Source organism: Macrotis lagotis, chromosome X, assembly GCF_037893015.1.
Source record: "Macrotis lagotis isolate mMagLag1 chromosome X, bilby.v1.9.chrom.fasta, whole genome shotgun sequence".
NCBI lineage: Eukaryota > Metazoa > Chordata > Mammalia > Peramelemorphia > Peramelidae > Macrotis > Macrotis lagotis.
In genome coordinates, this window is record NC_133666.1 from 502564123 (window position 1) to 502585061 (window position 20939).

Below are 20939 nucleotides of genomic sequence, written 5' to 3' on the forward strand. Positions count from 1 at the left end.
ATGGTTATGTGCATAAGTGTCCAGGAAAGTGGAGTGACAAAGGCCTCTCCCAGAAGGGGAAACATGAGGTTAACTCACAAGTCATCACTATTTGGAAGGGGAAGGAATGAGCCAGGCTCTGTACTAAGTGATTTTTATAAATTATATCTATTTGATCAAGAGACTCAAAATTAGTATACATGTGGTATTTGTACATTTTTAAAAAAATTCTGTATCATGATTTCATCAGTTATAGGGAAGTCTCAGAGAGAAAACTCCTCCACTACTATAAACTAGCTGAGATTTATACAGGACTTGAAGGTTTACAAAGCATTTTACAAATATTGTCTCATTTGATTCTCAAAACAATCCTTGCAGTTAGGTGCTATTATTATCATCCCCATTTTACAGACAAGGAAACTGAGACAGTTTTTTTTTTTAAGTTTGCATGGGGTTATACAGTGAATAGATGTCTGCACATGGATTTGAATTCAAGTCTTCTTGACCCCAGTTCCAGTTCTTTATTCACTGTGACACTGAGACGCAATGATCTTGTATTGAGAGGCCAGGAGTTTGGATGACCTGAGCTCAAATCTGAGTTGTGTGACACTTAACCACGACTGCCTCCAGTTGTCCTGATCCATATCTGACCACTGGATACAAATGACTATAAAGGACAAAGTGAGGTTGGTGACCTAGCATAGCATCCCCCTCGCTCAAATTCCTTGTCATGGCATCTCTTCCCTGATGTCCCAGAACCCAGGTTTACCGACTCTGTGGGGACCTATTTACTATACCATGTGCCTCTTTATTTGTACATTTGTATACCTTAGTTTGGGAAAAGACTAATGTCAATCAAACAGAAAGCATATATGAAATTCTTTCTTTGAGCTGAGATTAGGGTTTTTTTAATCAAAAGCAGACTCTGTCCTTAAATTTACATTCTAAAAAAATTATATATATATATATATACACACATATATATTATACATATGCATCTATATGTATTTAATATATTTACATATTTATTACTACATATTTAATAGAGTACCTATTTAATAATACCTGTACACACATACAATGTATATATACACATATGTGCATTTTATCCACACAAAATATACATATAAGCCTATATTGTGCACATATGTATACATATATATATATATGATATTGTACATATTTATATAATATACATGTATATGCTGGATCTTATGGTACTTGTACAGGAATGTGTGATAAGGCTGGAAAGGTAAGTTGGGGCTGGTTGTAAAGGGCTTTCAGTGCCAAGTGGAGATGCTTGCATTTGATTCTAGAGAGATGGCAGAATTACTGGAATTTGTGGAGTAGAGGACTGACATGGTCCAACTCATAACTCAAGATAACCACTTGGGCAATTGCATTGAAAACATGTTGAACTGAGGAGAGACTTGAATCAATCTTGACTAAGCCATAGTAGCATCCGCATCTTGGTCCCTCATTGGAGCAAAGTAACAGCTCCCAGTTGTTTTCCATGGACTATTTAATTAGTAGGAACAAAACATCAGCCCCATGCTGGCCCTTTTACTGGCCAGAGTCATGACCTCTAGATCAAATGGTAGAGTGCCATCCACCATCTCTGAGGCATCATTTGATGTTAGTTACTGGCACAGATGACAGTATATACCTCAAAGAAAAGAAAGTAGATGTTTGCTTGGGGGGGGGGGGGGGCGGGCTGCTGTGTTACTGTTCCATTTTCCTTATGCAATCTGTATTTAATTCCTAAATAAAGAGGCTCAAATATGAATACTGGCAGAAAGGCCTTACACTTTTTTGGAGAATGAGGAAACTCCTAAACTACAAATAGTCAAATCGCTGCTATTGCTTTTTGGGATAATTAATATATCATTGGTGTGATCAAGAATAGACAGCAATACCATTTGAGAAAACTGACACAAAGTGTAAAATTTTGGCTCTGCTCCCTAGCCTACCAGTTGCTTAAAACTACAAAAAGAGAATTTTAGGTCCTCTTTATTAAATAGCAAATCAAGATTTTAGAAGAGAATGAATGAGAAAAGAGGTTAGTTCCTGAAAAAAAGGAACAGACTCTGCCTGAAGAGATTGGTCTGCTTATCGTAAGTGTGCTCTGCTTTATGAAATGAGGAGTATTCCAAATAAAATTACTGATGGGCAAAAATGGACCTACAAAGGATATTAAAGATAAGACAGTATACATAAAATATAACATCATAGTGTGACAAACTATCATCCAAGCAGTACAGCACAGCATGACTGAGAGTCACCATTCTAATATCAATTTATATTTTAACCCAGCCACTGAGAAAATGATAAAGCTCTTTATGTATGGGCACTGCACAATGACTGCAAGTATCCACTAACCCTGGGTCCAAGGAAGAGAAGAACAGATTTCCCACTGATTTTCAAAGTCTCTGTTCAAGTTTGGCAGTTAATCTTATTGATAATGCTTGTCCTTCAGTTTTGAAGACCATGACTTCAGGGAGGTGAGGCCATGACAAGCACATGAATTGGCAGGAAAATTAAGGTTAAAAGTCTCACAAGGGAATACCAGACCTGTGATTTTATTGATACAGGGAACTCCTGATAAAGAAACTTCTATCAGGGCAGGTCAATATCTATTGGGCAACTTGGACTCTCTGAGAGTTGTCTGATCATTGGGAGGGAGGTTAAGGGCCAATCTCAAAGACCCTGGCTGAACCCAGGTCTCCCTGGCTCTGGCTCTACATCCAAAAGAACCACCTTCACTCCTAGACACAGGTATTTTAATTAAAGCAAGGAACTGCATATTCACAAAGTAAACATGAGGTATAGTATTATTCTATTTTCTTCTATTTTGAACAATACTCAGGGTTGAGGAAGTTGGGGAGGCAAACATGTAAGCAGGGAATGGGAAGGGAGGTGTATAATGACAAGTGAATCATCTCACACTAGGGCAAGCATGAAACCAGGGTTCATTTCCTTGTTGCTCCCTGCCTTCTTTTTGCTTCTCCATAGCCAACTCTCTATCCCTCTCCTTCCCAGGGTGAATGCTCTCCCAAATGCCACAACCTCTTTGTGCTGGAAACTGTCTGCGTGGCCTGGTTCTCCTTTGAGTTCCTCCTCCGCTCAATCCAGGCTGAGAGCAAGTGCGCCTTCCTCCGGACACCACTCAACATCATTGACATCTTGGCTATCCTGCCTTTCTACATTTCCCTTATTGTGGACCTGGCTTCTGCCCAAAATAGCAAGCCAGGTGGGGCTGGGAATAAATACCTGGAGCGAGTAGGACTTGTGCTGCGTTTCCTTCGAGCTCTGCGAATCCTGTATGTTATGCGGCTGGCCCGCCACTCCCTGGGCCTCCAGACCTTGGGGCTGACTGTACGCCGTTGTACCCGTGAATTTGGGCTTCTTCTTCTCTTTCTCTGTGTGGCCATGGCCCTCTTCTCCCCATTGGTTTACCTGGCAGAAAGTGAACTAGGAGCTGGGAAAGAGTTCACCAGCATCCCTACCAGCTATTGGTGGGCGGTCATCTCCATGACCACTGTGGGTTATGGAGACATGGTACCACGGAGCATCCCTGGGCAGGTGGTTGCTTTAAGCAGTATCCTCAGTGGCATCCTACTGATGGCCTTCCCAGTCACTTCCATCTTCCATACCTTTTCTCGTTCTTACACAGAGCTGAAAGAACAGCAGCAGCGGGCAGCGAATCATGAGATGCACCTCTTGGAAGAGAGCACCAGGTCCCACACAGAAGACAGTTCTTCTCAGGCAATGGATAGCTCCTTTCTACCGGGAGGACCTGCAGCTGCTGCTGCCCTGGAGCAACAATGGGCACTAGCAAATCACACCTCCAGAAGGAGCTGCTGATGGCGAGTCAGGAAGGGCATGGTCAAGCCAGCCCCAAAGCAATGGGAAAAGTGAAGTCATTTCTTCCTCAGTCTCTTAAGTCAACACTGTGTATGAGAAGGGAGACATGAGAGAGGAATACAGCCAGGGAAGCTCATTTTGAAAAACAAGGCTTTGGTTCAGGGTCAATATGTATCCAGCTCCACTGTACATAAGCTTTTTAGTTGTCATGTCGAGTTGAAATGTGGACTGGAACACCTTTGTGGACTTGGTTCCAAGGCCAAGAAAATGTAACCTCTCCCTGCTGCCTTTAAAAATAAGGCTAAGCCACTTAAACAAAGTCCTTTCCTGACACTTCCAGAAAAAGGGGGAAGGGGGAAGGGGGAGAAGCAGGCTTCAAAAACATAGCCACCTGCTGACACGTCTAAGCCTGACTCTTGTGGTAGTTATGCATAAATTTAGTAAACATGCATATAACTCCAATAAGATCTTACTGCAGTTGAACCCAACCTCTTAGCAGCTGGCCTTCTTAATGAAGAGGTGGAATGTCAAAGACAGGTCTGGGTTTGAGAATCAACAATCTTTCTAAAAGAAGATCATGAGCCCTGTTTTCTTCCTACTTCCATTTTAAAAAATATTCTATAACTCCCTAAAAATAAATTCTAAATGCCTTTGGAAACTTAAGACTTCAGGTTAAAACAGTCTAGACTAGCTTGACTTTCAGCTCTACATACTTTTCTTCTTGCAGACCCTGCTCTTGAGCAAAAATGGTCACCTCATTCTTGGCTTAGTCACTTAATTAACACCTGCCTTTACATGAGGGGGAAAATACTCAGCTCTCTCACCTCCCCCGAATGGTAATCAATTCACAACCAAGAAGGATTTTGCTAATTTCTCCTCTCCTTACACCGAAAGCCCTCAGCTCCAAGGATGGGATCAGCCAATCCATAGTGTACAGTCAACAAAAGCCAAAATCATCCCATTGACTCTCCAAAATATCTTGTCTTCCCTCTTCACATCACTGTCATGGCACCCATTAGTGGAGATTAAAGTAATTAAGGGTCTCAAAAGAATCCCTTAGATTGATTTCACCTTGTTTTTGACCTTTGATGGAGAAAAAAAATTACAGATCTAGTTTCACTAATCTCTAACTGAAATTTAGCATTTTCTACAATTTTGACAAAGAATGAGTCATTATTCTTAGAGAAGGTCTATAAGCTTCACCAGACAAAAGTATTCATGACACCAAAAAAAAAGGTTAAGAACCTGATTTAGATGAGTGACATTATTAGTTCCCCCTTGCATGTAATGATTTTTTCCTCCACATTCCCCTGCACCTCCCCCAAAAAAAACCTGGAATATACCAAAACCTGCTCCAGACAAACTATGGGCAGAAGAAAGTAATTTCTCAGGTACCCAATTTACATTAAAAAATTGGATCAGATGCTCACTTCAGCAGCACATATACTAAAGTTGGAATGATAAACAGAGAAAATTAGCATGGCCCCAGTGCAGGGATTACACGCAAATTAGTGAATAAATTGGATCAGGACTGGCCTCTGACACAGGATCTAGGTGATCTTAGATATGTCACTTACCTCTCAGGAGTCTAGGAAACCTCTAGATTGCTGAAGAGTTCCTGCTCTGCAATGTTAAATGGAATTTCCTCACCAAGCATTCCTTACATCAGTGACAAGATGGGAAATATCACCACCACCACCATCACCATCACCACCACCACAATGAAAGGCATGACATTGTGAGCACAAATTGTCACTTCTGTCTCTCCAAATTCTCCCTTTACTTTAAATGCCTATTTCCCATATTGTAAAATCAACAGCTGCCAGGAGTAGCATTATCCCATAAGCATGAAACTTTTTGTATTTTGAGGAAATAGAGAAGTAGGAACTTCCAAGTTCTGCTGCTTTTAAAGTTTTAATTACAAACAAGTAAACAATAAAAACCTGTCAGGTCAGTGAACCATCAGCCCTTGTTACTGGGACCTGGAAGAAGAAGGCTTGACTGGGTTCTGGCAGGAGAGACTAACTTATATACAGAAGAAAGGGCCACTGTCCCAACCTGTCTTACAGCTCCAGAGATGAGTGTGGGTTCTGCCCACTGGGGATCCTTATTTTAAGACTACAAAAAAAGGCACTGGTACTCAGGAGCAGGTAGGGAGGAAGGTGAATGTTTGGGGAGCTTGTTCAGAAACCTTGCTGCTACAGTTTAATAAAATGCCAGATCTCTTCTACACAGAACAGTGTCTGACTGAGTCTTTCCAGGGACAATGGCAAGAGTGGGAGAGGATCAGACTCGTGCTATTAAACCCCAGAAATGTAGAACTGGGACCTTTTTAGAAAGATTGTTTTGGCAACTTGTGTGGAGGATGTATTGGTATGAGGAGAGACTCAAGTATGCAATACCTACCAGAAGGGTATTGCAATAATCCAACTATTGCTGACCTGCAGCAGGGGAACAGTTATGTGGGAACAAAAGGGATATTTAGGAGAGATGCTGTGGAGGCAGAAACAAGATTTGACAAAGGACTTGGTATGTGGGAGTATGAAGAGTTGAGGATGATGTTGAGGCTTTAAGCCTAGGTGACTAGTAGTATGGAGATGTCTTTGATACTGATAAGAAGTTTGGGAAGAGAGGGTTTGGGGAGAAGATAGTGAGATCCATTTTGGATATGCTGAGTTTAAGATGTCTCCAGAACATCTAGTTCATGGTGTCCATTAGGCAACTGGAGATGTGAGACTGGAGGTCAGAGCTGGATAAGTAGATATGAGAATCATCTGCCTAGAGATAAATGATAATTGGCATTCTCATCTTTGAGGTAGCAGAAATGAGTCTCTGAAGTGTCCAAAGCTCATTAGAGGTGAGAAAGATGCATATAGCTTCTATAAATGAAAATATTCTTTTCTGAAATGGTGGCCATGACTACATCAAGATCCAGACTCTCTCAAGCTGCTCCCTCATGATGTTCTTTCCAGTCATTTAAAAAAAAATACAAAACCTTTCTTGGATTTCCCAGAAGCCATAGAACTAATTCCATGTAAGCAGGTGGGGAGGGAGGAGGAAGAGATTAAGAAGAGAGATCAATCATCACACAGAGAAAAGTGCTTAGCTTTGGCTCCCAGTGACATCAGAGTAGATAACAGCAGAATTAAAAATCTCTTGAATGAGTCTAATAATTGGATGAGAATCAGGGCCATTTTTTAAATTCCACCTCCCCTTATTTTGTTTGACACCCTTAGTTTCTGCCTTTGTACATCTTTCAACTTCGGAATCTTCTGTGGCACTCACATAACCACACCTCACATCTCATGGGATATCACCTTCATTTCACAGCTACCAACAACTTTTCCCTGATAAATGAGAATTTCAGGATCTAGAGAAATGTTGAAATAACAGTTTTCTTACAAGTTAAAAGGAAAATTACACTAGCACTATTTCTCTGTATTGAAAGTAAACAGTGTGATTGGTGAGGGGAAGGGAGGGATTGTTTGGAAGAGGAGTGTTACAAGCTTTGGCATGTCATAGAAAAAAATGGATGCCCTGTGAACATTTAGAAGGAAATGAACCAGCTGAATGTTCCTCTAGTGCCTATCATCATAAAGGCCATAAGGTAAAGGTAAAGGTAAGCATAGCTACAAGGTGTTATATAGATAGTGGTCACATTCCCTAGTAGTCACCCAGTTTGGCCCAACTCCTGTAGATTCAAGAACAATTAAGTACATCTCCCTAACTTTTACATTAGCAGGAAGGCATGAAGGAAGATCGTTACTGTCACCAAAAGTGGCATCAAACCAAATCCCATCTGCCCAAAAGGAGGCACTCTTGGGTCCTTTACTTCATTCTTCTTTTTCAGCTGAGATATTGACTGAGAGGTTTGAATGTCTTACAAAAAGCCCTGGTCTCCCTCAACAAGAAGTCTGTTCTATTCATTCAAAAGCCAACTTGTCATTCCAGAAACAGGAATGAGTCACTCTTCCTCTGGTGCAGGGGGAAAAAGAGGGAAATCAGGTAAGGGGCAACTTTCTGTTCTTAAGACATGAAGCTGCCTGGACCAGATTGGTCCAGGTTTGTGTACCACCAGTCACTGGATTTCTTTAAATGATTTTCTACAGTTAAAGTTTCAAATCTAAAAGCCCAACAACCCTCAGGACATGATGGTAAGTGCAAGTGATTTGTTTCTAAATTCTGAGAAGTGATATGGAAAATGTTAAAGGTGAGAAACAACAAAAGTTTAAACCTTAGAGGGAGATGAAGAGGGAGAAGGAAAAAGGGAAGATTGGTCCCTTAAATTGATTTGATGCTGCTCCCCATGGAATTATTAAAACAGGGCTTAGGAACTTTAAAATGCAACTCTGAGATTAGGGTAGAGGTGGCTGGAGGTGGGAATGGTGGTACTGGGATTAGAAATAACTATTTGAAGGGAACTGCTGAGGGAGGATTCTGGGATGTTTGGATTGCATCTTAAGTGTAAGGAGAACAGTAGTTCAAATTGCTCTACTATTTACTCACTTTAGGAAGATTGTTTCATTTCTCTGGTCCTCAATTTGCTCACCTGCAAAATAAGGGAGGTGGGCTAGAAACTGCTCCCTCCAAAATTATTTATGATCTCGTAATCACAATATCTAAAAGTCTTTTCTTAGTCCTCATCCTTCTGAAGCTCTCTACAACCTTTGACATTGTCAATCATCTTTTTCTAAGTTTTTGTGACACTGCTTTCCTTCAGCCTGACTAATGCCTCCTTCTGAGTTAGGCCCACAAACAATAGGTGAACAAAGGTTATGCCCTGGACCCTAGTCTCTTCTCCAACTTTAGTATTTTACTTGATGATCTCATCAGTTCCTGTGGATTTAATTAATATTTCTATATAAATGATTCTCAGGTCTGCTTTTCTAGCACTAACCTCTTTCTTGACCTGGATTCTGCCTTCACATCTTTCATGCCCTCAGGGACTTTGTGACTACTCTAGTCCAGGCCCTCAGCATTGCTTCATGACCTAAACTATTGCAATATTTTTCTATTTGGTCTTCCTGCTTCATGTATTCTTATTCCTGTCTATCCTCCATTCAGCTGTCAAATTTATCTTTTCAAAACATGGATCTACCCATGTCACCTCTATTCAATAAACTCTAATGACTAGAGTCAAATTAGAATCCTGCTTGGCTTTTTAAAACCCTTTATAATATAGTACCTTTCTGTTTTTCCAGTCTCCTTACACTTCATTCTCCTCCTCATATTCCTGGATCCAGTGGCGTTCCTCCATTTCCTGACTCTAGGCACTTTCATTGTCCTTTGTGCTTAGAATGTTCCCTCTCCTCACCTGTCTCCTGGTTTCCTTCTCTCAAATTCCAGCATAAAATCCTACCTACTACAAGAAAACTTTCTTGATGCTTTTTTAATGTCTTTCCTCTGTGATCATCTTCCTTATCCTGGTTTTTAAAATAGACTTTTTTCTGTATAATTCTTTACTTTTGTCTCCTCTATTAGACTGTGAGTTACTTGAGAGAAGAGATTTTTATTGGGTTGTTCTTTGTTGTTTTTGTTTTTTTCCCTCTCCAGTTTTTAGTCAGCACATTGGTGGGTATAAAATAGGCTCTTAATAAAAATTTGTGTTGGCTTTAGGGGCCCTTTCAGCCCTAAAATGTTCTTCATATTTTCTCTATCTTCAAATACTTGGAAAATTTAGTAAGAATTTAGCTATGAAAATGCTTTCTCTTTCTCATTTGATTCAGTGTTCACCAGATCAGAAAAAGTCAAGGTTAGAGGGCCCAGAAGGCCCTTTATTAATTCTATTTGTTCACAGATCCAATAGCCTGAGGGAAAAGTGAACTACACGTTTTGCCATCCTTTACCCCTGGTCCAGGTAAATTTAAAAACAGAAATTTTAAGTAATAAATGTGTTTGGGATCCCTCTGACATTCTTGCCCCTTCAATTATAATGGAGAGAATTCTTCTAGGAATACATTGATAACTAATGATGAAAGGGAGTAGGGAGTGATTCCCAGTTTCCAGATATTTTAACCTGAAATAAGTGGCCAGAATTTAAAGTGTGACTCAAGAAACAGGAAATTTCCTTTCTTTTGCATTGGAAGATTTATTGTTGTTTTTAAAATCAACATTCATTGTCCTTTCCTTTATTAAACTTTCCTTTCCAAAATAGGTTATGAATAAGAATTATTGTACTATGTGCCCAAGAACAACTTCATTGGTGGGCCTCAGTATTCTCATTTGTACAACTAGGCTGGAATGATTAGATGGTCTTTGAAGACTCTCTCAACTGTGTCTGAATCAGAACTGGAGAGAATTTGAGAACTGGAAAGGGCTTCACTATCCTTCTAGTCGAACTCTCTGGGACATATCTGGTAAGCAGTCTGGGTGCTGCTTGAAAACCTTCAAGGAGGATAGACGTTTTTAGAGAGAAGTCATTTCCATTCAAGGACAAAAAATTTAGGAAATTTTCCCTGACATCAAGCCTAAATTTCCTTCTTTTTGCAACTTCCACTCATTGCTTCTTAGTTTTGATATAAGAGACCAAAGATATCTAAAAGGTGCTCCACATAATATTCATCATATCCATCATCCTCCATAATCAAATAGTAATCAAGTCTTGTAGTTTCTACCTTGGTAACGTCCCTTTAATATGCTCCTCTTTGATACTAAGATTACCCTGGTGCATATCCCTCATCACCACTACTGCCAAGAGGCTTTTGACTGAACTCCTTTCTCCCCATTCCAGTGTAGTCAACTCATCTATCAAATTAATCTTCCTAAAACAGGTATGATCAGATCATTCCTTTATTCAGTAAACTCCAATGGCTTCCTATCATCTCCAGATCAAATATAAAATCCTGTTTGGCTTTTAAAGCCCTTCCTAACTTATACCCCCACCCAGCCTTTTCCAGTCTTCTTATACCTTATCTTCCTTGCTATTCTGTGACACAGTGATATTGGTTTCCTTGCTGTTCCTCAAATAAGACATTCCATCTCCTAACTGGGCATTTTCACTGGCACTCCCATGCATGAAGTATGCTGAACTGGATGGAAACCAAACAGAAGGCTAGTAAGGCCTTATCTTTGTCTCCTGGCTTCCTTGGTTTCAAGTCCTAGCTAAAATCCCACCTTTCCCAGGAAGCTGCTCTCTATCCCCCCCTTAATGCCAGTGCCTTCTCTATGTGAAGGACATGACCTCCCTCTAGTCATGCAGACTTGCAACCTAAGTGTCCTTGATTTCTCATACACTTTTTCATTGTATCTCCTGAAAATGCTCCCTTCTCTCCTCGAACATGGCCACTACCATGTTGTATGCCTTCTTAATCTCATAACTGGACTATTACAATAGCTAGCTGGCTGGTCTGCCTAGTCATTTGTGATCTTCTTAAAACACAACCCCCTATTCAATAATTTCCAATGATTCCTCACCACCTCTAGGAACAAATATAAAATCCTGTCATTCAATGCCCTAGTTTTCTTATGCCTTTCTTCCCTTCATCAGATTATGGAATCCAGTGCCACTGGTATCCTTGCCAATTCTGGAATGGAAAACCCCATCTCCAAACTCCTCCCTTTCTGTCTCCTGGCTTCTCTGGTTTCTTCAAGTACTAGCTAATACCACCTCTGACAAGAAGCCTTTCCCAGCCCCTTTATTTTAGTCTTCCCTTTATTACTCCAAATTTATACTGCATATAGTTTGCTGGTACACTGTTGTTTTCAGGCTGCTCTCCCATTAGACTATGAGAGCAGAGATTGTTTCTTTGCCTTTCATTGCCTGACACATTAGAAAACATACAGTTACTTACCTTTTTGGCTATTATAGAGCTGACTATCCAGCTAGGAGGAGTTCACCTGTGAAAAAAAAGGGCTGGGATGCATAATTCTAGTGCAAGCTATAATAAATCACTTATGCTTCTGGGAAGAGTTCATCAAAATCTGTTAAGTACCTGTGACCTTCTAGATTCCTGTCTGTTAGACTTCATCACCAAGCAGATCTTGATGATTAATTAAGAAGAAAAATTAGTAATGAATCACACAGAAAAACAAATTACTAGCCTTCTGTTCAGTTTCTATCCAGTTTGGCACATTCCTTTTTAAACTCACATGCTAGGGTCAACCTAAACCAAGTCTAGCTATTTTCTGACTTCTTCTACCACATGTACAATGAAGGAATCACCCTGGATCTTGCCTTCCTTTTGGGAGGCTGAGCAACTTATGGCTAAGAATAAAGACCCTGTTTAGCTTGCACAGTTGGGCAACCTTGTCCTTATACTCTCCAAAACTATCTTGTATTCAATATATTCAGTAAGTATATATGAATGTGTGCATGGTTATCTCTCCTCCATTAGAATGATAAAGTTCCTTGAAGGCATGGAACTGTTTCATTTTTTTTGTCTTTGTTTCTCCTGCATTAACTATTACACAGTAAGTAAGCATCAAATAAATGTTTATGGATTAGTGAATATCCCCAAAGAAATTATACTTAGGACAGTAGCATTTCCCAGTTTTAAAAAAAGTGGACCAATATTCAGCAAATGGGATTTTGTGTACAGTGTGATCAAATATTTTCATTAAATTAGATATCTTTATTCCTGTCCCCCAAACCATCCCTGTATATATTTAATAATATAGACAAGAAGAGGAGATGAGAGGGGGAATAGATGGATGGATAGATAGATAGATAGATAGATAGATAGATAGATAGATAGATAGACAGACAGATACAGACAGAACTCTTTCACACTACACAGACATACTCTCCTCTCTCTCTCTCTCTCTCTCTCTCTCTCTCTCTCTCTCTCTCTCTCTCTCTCTCTTCCAGGGGCTTCATCATTAATAAACTGTCTTGTCAACACCATATGAGTGTAAAAATGAGTGTAATACACAGAGGTGACAATTCAAGGAATGTCTGGGCCTGGAGAAAAATGTTTTCCCAGAATAGTAGCTTGTGTAACAGAGGTGCCCCAATTCTGGAGCTTAGTGATTTGGGGAGAGAAAAGTTTGACTAACTAGAAATGATAGGGACAGAGATAACATTTTTCACATGAAACATCTCTCACTTTCTCCCCTTCCCTTTGAGACCACCTTCATATCTCATATTTAAAAATTTTTCGCATTCTTTGTTCACAATTAGAATGTAAGTTTCATGAGAGCAATGGCCCAATTTTGCTTTCTTTGTATCCCCAGTGTTTGACACAGTTCTTGGCAGTTTAATAAATGTTTGCGGATTGACAGATTAGTGTTGACCCTTTGTGGAAAAGGGGCATGATGAGCTGAGTAGGAAGACCAAGAAATGAGAGGACCAAGGGCAAACCATAATTCTTTGTAGTCATTTTTATAAAGGGAAGAGACTGGATTCAATTACCTCAGGAGTATTTTTCACTCTTAAAAAATCATATGAATCTGAAATCCACCCCCCCACTGAATTCATGTGTGTTTATTTAAAGTCATCAAAATCAACAAATACTGTGAATGAATCAGAATATAAAGTCAACAGAAAAGGGTCTGATGTGAGTCACATGTTAGCTCTGAGGCAAGCACTGCAATAGACAGACATCTCCCTACATTTATTATTTTATTATTATGTAAAACTTAGTAACATTCTTAAAGCATCTTAAGGGCCTAATGTTCAAAGGAATTCACTCCTGCACATACTTTAAGTATTATTCCACCAGCCCAGAATGTAGCACCCAGCAGCCCCTTTAGAAAGAACACACAATTTGACCATAGAGCTTTGGTTCAAATTGCAGACAAGCTAGCATCTGCAACAGAAAACATTTCCTCTGTCCTGCAAAAGGAAAAAGAAAACAACACTGCCATTTTTTCCAGTATCATTAGCAAGATAGCAAGATATAGGTATTTAGATCACTTGGTCTTTTGTGTTTTATCTATTTCATGAGTTTCAAATAAACTAGTCTTTTGGGGGCTGAATGGAATAGAAAATAGCCCAGAACTAAATTTTGGTTGTGGCACGTCCATATAACAAGATATCTAGGCAAGAACTATCAAGCAATAATACTTGGCTATATTCTGCATAGCAGGCATCAAAAGACCGGGTGACATCTGAATTCTGCCATGGTAAGAAGGAAAATTAAACAGAATAGAAAAGTCAGGTTAAGTCAGGAGAACAGAACCAGCTGAAGGAAGAAGCTGGGCAGGCAAAGATGTTCCTGGCCCACCATGCCGCCCATGTGCCATCTCTGTAAGGTCACTTTAGGCATAAGAGCATATGGTACCAAACAAAATCAATGGAGTTGGGCCCACAGCACTCCATGCCAGGCCATTGAAAGAACAGCATTCCTGAGTTGTAGGATCATGAGGGTCACTGGCCCAGAGGTTATTCCTGACACTGGTCTAAGGCTGCCCCCCCTTCCAAAAGCTTGTGCCATGGGACTTTTCTGAAGAACAGAAGTAGAATGTCATGTGTGCACATGTGTGTTTGTGTTAATGTCAAGAAGCAAAAAAAGAAATCAGACCTAAAAAAGAAAATAACCAAACTAGACCTACAAAAGCAAAAAACCATAGTGCTCCCAGGAGAGAAGGCATATGGCTTCCTCCAGCCCTCCTAGGAAACAGCTTGAAGTCACCCATGAGCCAAGCCATCAGGAACCATGGATTCTCTCTGTGGAGCGACTAACATTCCACCAGGAGAGGAATGCAGACCCAGAGCTTTGTATGCCCCTCTATCTGGTTGAGCAGATTACAGCATAAACCAGCATGCAGACCCAGTACAAACACCACCAGCAAAGAGCAAACTATTTGATCCTGTCCCCAGGGCTTCTGGACCTAAAAAAGGGGAATCAAATGCCCAGAAGACTCCAGAGGGAAGGAAATCCCCTTGTATACCCACAGTACTCTTTAGTCTGGAAATAAAGTAGGTTTTAGGGAGAAGGCCAGCAAAGAAACAACAATGCCCCAAGAGTTTCAGGACCTCTTGATACCCAAAGATTCATTAGGTATGTCTGTCTTTGGAAAGAACTGGTAGAGGCCAAGGGCAACTGGTGATAAGAATTACAAACCAGAACCCCATAAAAATGCTCCAAGCCAACAGGCTCTCAGAAATCAACACCAACACTAGTCAAATAAATACATATGAATATATAAAATTAATTCTGTAGAATTTCTTTTCCCTATATGTGTGTATATTATATATACATATATAACTATATTTGTGTATAAATATATAAACATACAAGCATAAATAGCAATGTATATTTAATATATATACATATGTTTTGTGTGTATATACACATATATGTATATATGTATATGTAATTTAGGTATATAAAATTATTTTTCCCTCACTAACCTTCTGAGTGATCCTTCAGGCTTGCACCTAATACTGAATCCCTCTTGGAAGAGTTGCAGACAAGAGAAGAATTGTCCAGCCATCAACTTTGATGGTGTTTCCCTTGTATACCACTGGGAATCCAGGTTCTCTCCCTCAGGTCACAAAGGATCACAATTTGGCACTGATTCTTTCTGTCAAAGTGGATGGTGAGCTAACAGATTTTTTTTTAATAAAGGAGATCTGTGTCTGTAGATTCTTCAACTTAGGAATTACTGGTTACTCTTGGTATTGCTGACCTTCTTCCTTCCTTGCCATCTATTACTCACAAATTTCCATCAAGATTCTGCTTCCACTCAGGTGCTGTCATCATGCAACAGCATCTTGGGCTGCAAGTAAGCCATAATCAGGATTGGCAGAGCTGACCCAACCTTGGTCTCTTTTTTGCCAATCTTTCCTTGTCACTGCCTTGTGGCAGGAGGCAATCAACTTTCTCTGCCCCTACTCAGATCCAAGAGGGCAACTCATCACCTTTAGCGACCTTCAAAACTTCTACAAGGTCTCCAGGAAGTCAAAACAATTCCCTATCCTGTCCAGCAGTAAAGGAAATTAGAGAACAGTCCCTTTAAAAGGTGACTGGTACTTTTGTGCCAAATGGGGATTTAACCTTTTACAGTGATAACCTGTGCTTAGAGATGGAACTTGAAACTGAATTTTAATTGCTTGATAACTAAGATAATTTTTTTTCTCTCTTTTATCTGTAAGTGGTTGCTCCCCAGCACATCAAGAGAACTAGTTTTTCTAATGAGTATTCTAAACTTAAATTCCATTGTGCATAATATTTATAAATATGGTAAGAATTCAAATCAAATACTTCTATGGCTGGTAGGTTTTTAGAGGGGTTGGGGATAATAGGTAAAAAACTTCTTTATATAATTTAAAAAATTAAAACCCAGCCCTTGAGATAGAAAATACATTTCCCATATAGATGCTCATTTAAGAGCATGCAGACATAATAATATACTGATACTATCCTAATAGGAATAAGGCCCATGAGTATGCATGAGAGGGAACCTATCCAAACCAAGACTTTCAATATCCTCCCTGACCAGTGAGATTGAAGTACAATAGATTATTAAAACTAACCCTCAATATATTGGACATTCATCTCTTCTCTCCTCTTCCTCATGCCTTTCCCCTTAATCCAACAAAGCCTCACCAGTGCCCGCAGTACATTTCCCAGTCCTTTTTTGTTTTTGTTTAGAAGGAGGCAGCTGTAACTCCAGGCTCCTGCTGAGGAAAGCAGAGCTGCTGGCTGGTGTTCCCCTCAGTGATGGCAGATGTCCTTTCTCTCTCTCTGTCTTCAGAGAGCTTTTGCACTAACTGGGTGTGCTGCATGGGACACTGGTTTCTGGGGGTAGTAGGTATACAGGTAGACTTGCAGCAGAATGGCTATGTCCACCAAAACTTGCAGCAAACCACAGATGGAGAACTGGAAAGGGGCCTGATTCAGGATGAAGTATACAGTCTTAAAGGTGTCACCACTGGTCCACATTAATACCATCTTGATGCTGTAAGGAAAAAGACACACACATGAAAAACAAATAACAAAAGATACCTGGTTACATATAGAAAAAGATACATGGGGATTTGGTTACATATAGAAAAAGATACATGGGGATTCCTTTTTAATAAAACAAGCTTCACATTAAATTTAAATTCTTCTACTCTTCTTTGTAAAATGTATTAATTCATGGATAACTTAGAATCATAGATTTAGAGCTGAAAGGGGAACTTAGATTTAGTTCAATTCACTTCATCCCTTCAGAGGATGCCTCTCCATGGTCAAGCAATGGTATATTAAAGGGCAGTGCCAGGATTGAAACTCAGGGCTAACTCCAAATTTATTATAATCATAATCATAATTCAGGCAAGGTGCTCCTTTTACAGATTTTGAGAGCCCATATGAAAATCAGAAAGAACCAGAGATCAAGTCCAAATTGAGCCCCAAAGAAGTCGGGAATGATGCCATGACTAGTAGCACTGGATGTCTGACTACTTGGTCCTAGACCTTCTGCAATGAATCACCCTCTTAAACTGTGTATAGGCTAGAAACATCACTGGGCAGGGAATCTCATTTCTTACTGGCCTGATATACTGAGGACCTCATGAGATAATTAAGTTTCTGCCTAATGAAATAGGACATAATTAAAATTTTATGTAAGTGGAGTCCACATTCCTACAAACCACTTGGGAGCTTGGTTTCCAAGAGTGTGAGAGCCCCAAGAGATCTTAGAACTCATTTAATCCAATATTCTCATTTTGAAGATAAGGAAAGTGAGGCCCAGAAAGATATTTAGTTTGGTGTTTTAATAAAAACAATGACTTGTAACTGAGTATAGGCAATTCCTAGAGAGAAATTCTCTCTACCAATGCAGACAAGTATTCTCTCTACAATTCAGAACCTCAGAGAGTGCCCTGGGGCACTGAGGGATTATGTGTTGTGCCCTGGTTTGCCCACTCAGTACATGTCAGAGGCTGGATCTTAACATAGGTTTTCTTGACTCCAAGACTGGCTCTCTATTCATTAAACCATACTGCCTCTTGCAAAGATCATAAAGCTACTTAATGACAAATCCAAAACTAGAAACTAGGTCTCCTGACATCTGGGAAAATAATTATCTACCAAATAGTACCTGAATTTGCCTAGTGTGTCACATGGATATTATTCGGTTTTCCTTTTTAAGGCAAGTTTATAGCCTTTCATTTTCTAACTAGCAAATCCTCCTGATCCAACCAGGGCAGGAGAGATCAAAAATTCAGCATCAGCAAAGGTCCCAGGGTAACTATTTTTTAGAAGCTCCTTTTGGTTATATATATGATAATATCTAATATGAATAACATCTAAAGTTTATACAGCACTTTAATGATTGTGAATTATTTTCACATATTATCTCACCTGATCTTCACAACAACTCTGTGAGGTAGGTGCTATTATTATTTCCATTAAATTAGAAGCTAAAAGGTTGATTTAACAATGTTCAAACAACTTCTAAGTATCTGAGGCAGTATTTGATCCTGGTCTTTGTACTCCAAGGCCAATTTTTAAATCACCAGTCAAGTATCAAACATTATTGAGCCCTTATTATGTGGCACTGTGCTAAAGAATGGGGAGACAAATAAGAAAAGGAGTCCCTGACCTTGGGGAGTTTATAGTCCTCTTGTAGGGCAAGACAAGACATAAAAGAGCTATGGTGGGGGATAAAAAGGTACCCAAGCAGAGAGGGCTAGATGTTCCTGGAGTCAAAAACAAGCAGAGCAGCTACTGGAAGATGAACCTGGAAGGCTGTAAGCCCTCCATAAAGGTGACTTTGGGATGAGTTTCCTGCTCCATCCTCCATCCAAGCTAGTTGAGCATTGTATCCAGAGATAACAGAAGCCTTACTTTCGTGGTTCAGGAGCCAACCCTCTACTACATTAGACTGCTTCTTGGATTAGTTCAGAGATCAAAGATTTGAGAGGTAGAAGGCAATCAAATCCAACCTCCTCATTATTGCAGATATATAAGACAGACAGACATAGATCAGGACTAATTCTGCATGAAGCATGGAGGCAGCAAGGTGGTACAGTAGAGAGAGCAACAGTCTCGAGTCAGGAAGATGTGAATTCAAATCCAACCTCAGATGTTTACTAGTTCTGTGACTGAGCAAGTCATTTCACCCTGTTAGCCTCACTTTCTTTATCTGCTGAAATGAGCTAGAGAAGGAAATGGCAAAACATACCAGTATCTTTACCAAGAAAACCCCAAATAAGGTGATGAGACTGAAATGACTGAACAACAAAAAATGCATGAGGCATTGTGCTAAGCAATAGGGCTACAAATTTAAGCAAACAAAATAGTCCCTGCAAGGGGCTTACATTCTAAAGAAGAAAAATAACACATAAAAAGGAGTTGAAAAGGGGTGAAGAACTGACCAAGAAGTACTATGGAGGCCTAAAGAAAGCTGGAGGCCAAGGTTTCAGTGTGAGCAGCATGTTGGGCAAATAGAAAGAAAACAGTATGGAGGCTTTGACTAGCTCATGTTTAAGTCTCAGAAGCAGGATATAACCTTAAGTCTACTTAACTCCAATTCCATTTCCCTAGGTACTACAAATTAAATACCTTACAAATGGCGTGAACTCCTTACTTGCCCAAATGTTATTTACAAGGTTTTGGTCCTATATACATTTGTTGATTAGCAGAAGTCTCATATTATTTATCCAAAATATACTTGGTTAGATATATTTCCATTAAAGAACTAAAAAGGTTTGGTGAGAGGTGCCTTTTAATTATTAAAATCAAGCTGGGTAAGGAAGGAAGAGTAATTCCTCTTTCCCAGGTAGAATCTCTTAAAGAGACCAGACACATTTACTGGCACCAAACCTAGCATAATGGAAGTATACAGGGAGAGGAAAAGGTATGATACAACTGACAGGCAATAACAATGTGGTTCAATTAAAGTTTAAAATTAAAAACCAGAGTGTTTTGGTGATTTTTCTTTACTCTGTGTGTGTTTGCGTGCGTGTGTGTGTGTGTGTGTGTGCGCATGCATGCGTGCGTGTGTTAACAAAAGTACTCAAGTTTACTGAGATAGAGAAGAAAGAGTCCTAAATTTAAGGTCTAGAAGATAGAAGTTTGAATCCTGATGCTGATACTTCCTTGTGTTCTCTTGGGCAAATAATTTCCCTTCCCTGGGCCTTAGTTTTGAACCATCAGAACTAATGACAGGCACTGGAGTAAACAATCTCTAAATTCCTTTCCAGATCTAACAGGAAGCTCTAAATACTATTCTATTCATAAGAATATAACATGTATATTACCGTGTCCAGCCCAATTATCTTTTACTCAATAATTATTAACTTTTTCTAGATGCCATGCACTATGTTAATGAAATAAACAAAAAACACCCCTCCCCCCAAAAAACCCCTGATCTTTGGCACTTTCAGAGAAACCTGGAAAGATTTGTTTGAACTGACATAGAGTAAATTGAGAAGAGCCTGAACAATTTATACTGTATTAATCACTGTAGAAATTGTAAAATTATTACAAAATTTTTCTTTTCTTTTCTCTCTTTTTTTTTTCTTTTTTTGGTAAGGGAGGGGAACAGAATATGGGAGAAGATGAAGTCTGGTAGAAGAAAGAAAAAATACTAGCTAACTGAAAAACAAAATTTAATTTAAAAAATATGATCCTTGGTATCAAGGAGTTACTTCTGTCTTATTCATAATTTGGTATGTCTATAAACTGTAACACTTGTTACAGGCATATTCAATAGTAATTCAATAAATGTTGAGTGTCTATTATGTAAAAGATACTTTGATAAGCACTATGAAAGTAGCTAAGATTTTTCTACCTCCACTTTTTCTTGATACCTCCACCTTGACTTCACCATATCTATCTGAACACAACCACTACCACCACCACAATTGGACAATGAATTCTTTGAGGGCATACTAATTTTATTTTTCATCTTTGTATCTTCAGCATATAATACAGTACCTTTCACTTAGCAGGTGCTTCAAAATATTAATAAAATGTAAGTTTCTTGAGAATGAGTCATTGTGCCTTCAATTAATTTCAATAAGGGAAGATCAAACAGGTGCTGGATCAACAGGCAGTGTGTATGAGTAGTATGACATGTTACAAAATGCTCTGGGAAGCCAAAGGAAGGTGAGGTCCCATGTGATTGAGGCTAAAGGGAACTAAGAAAGGTTTCACAGAATTAGAGGCATATGCTCTACATTGAAAGGTAAAAAGGATTTAAATGGGTTTTTAACAAACATT

At 39.4% G+C, this 20939-nt stretch overlaps 2 protein-coding genes and 1 non-coding gene across 7 annotated transcripts in view; 2 read left to right on the forward strand and 1 right to left on the reverse strand.

The window, feature by feature from the left end:
* The window catches only part of KCNG2 (potassium voltage-gated channel modifier subfamily G member 2), a 168881-nt gene extending 161987 nt beyond the window's left edge, over positions 1-6894 (forward strand). Inside the window, exon 3 of the mRNA XM_074204700.1 lies at positions 3019-6894. Within this exon, the coding sequence (XP_074060801.1) occupies positions 3019-3843 (825 nt within the window). The 3' untranslated portion in view covers positions 3844-6894. The remainder of the gene's footprint in view (positions 1-3018) is intronic.
* Positions 1697-20939, reverse strand: part of SLC66A2 (solute carrier family 66 member 2) — a 215025-nt gene continuing 195782 nt past the window's right edge. For 3 of the 5 annotated variants that reach the window (XM_074204701.1, XM_074204702.1, XM_074204703.1), the window contains one exon: positions 1697-16686. In XM_074204701.1, the coding sequence (XP_074060802.1) occupies positions 16479-16686 (208 nt within the window). In that variant the 3' untranslated portion in view covers positions 1697-16478. The remainder of the gene's footprint in view (positions 16687-20939) is intronic. The other 2 variants (XM_074204704.1, XR_012472121.1) reach the window with 2 other exon arrangements.
* On the forward strand, positions 5266-5369 carry LOC141503756 (U6 spliceosomal RNA). Its single transcript, XR_012473075.1, has one exon. It is a non-coding gene; the product is annotated as a U6 spliceosomal RNA (small nuclear RNA).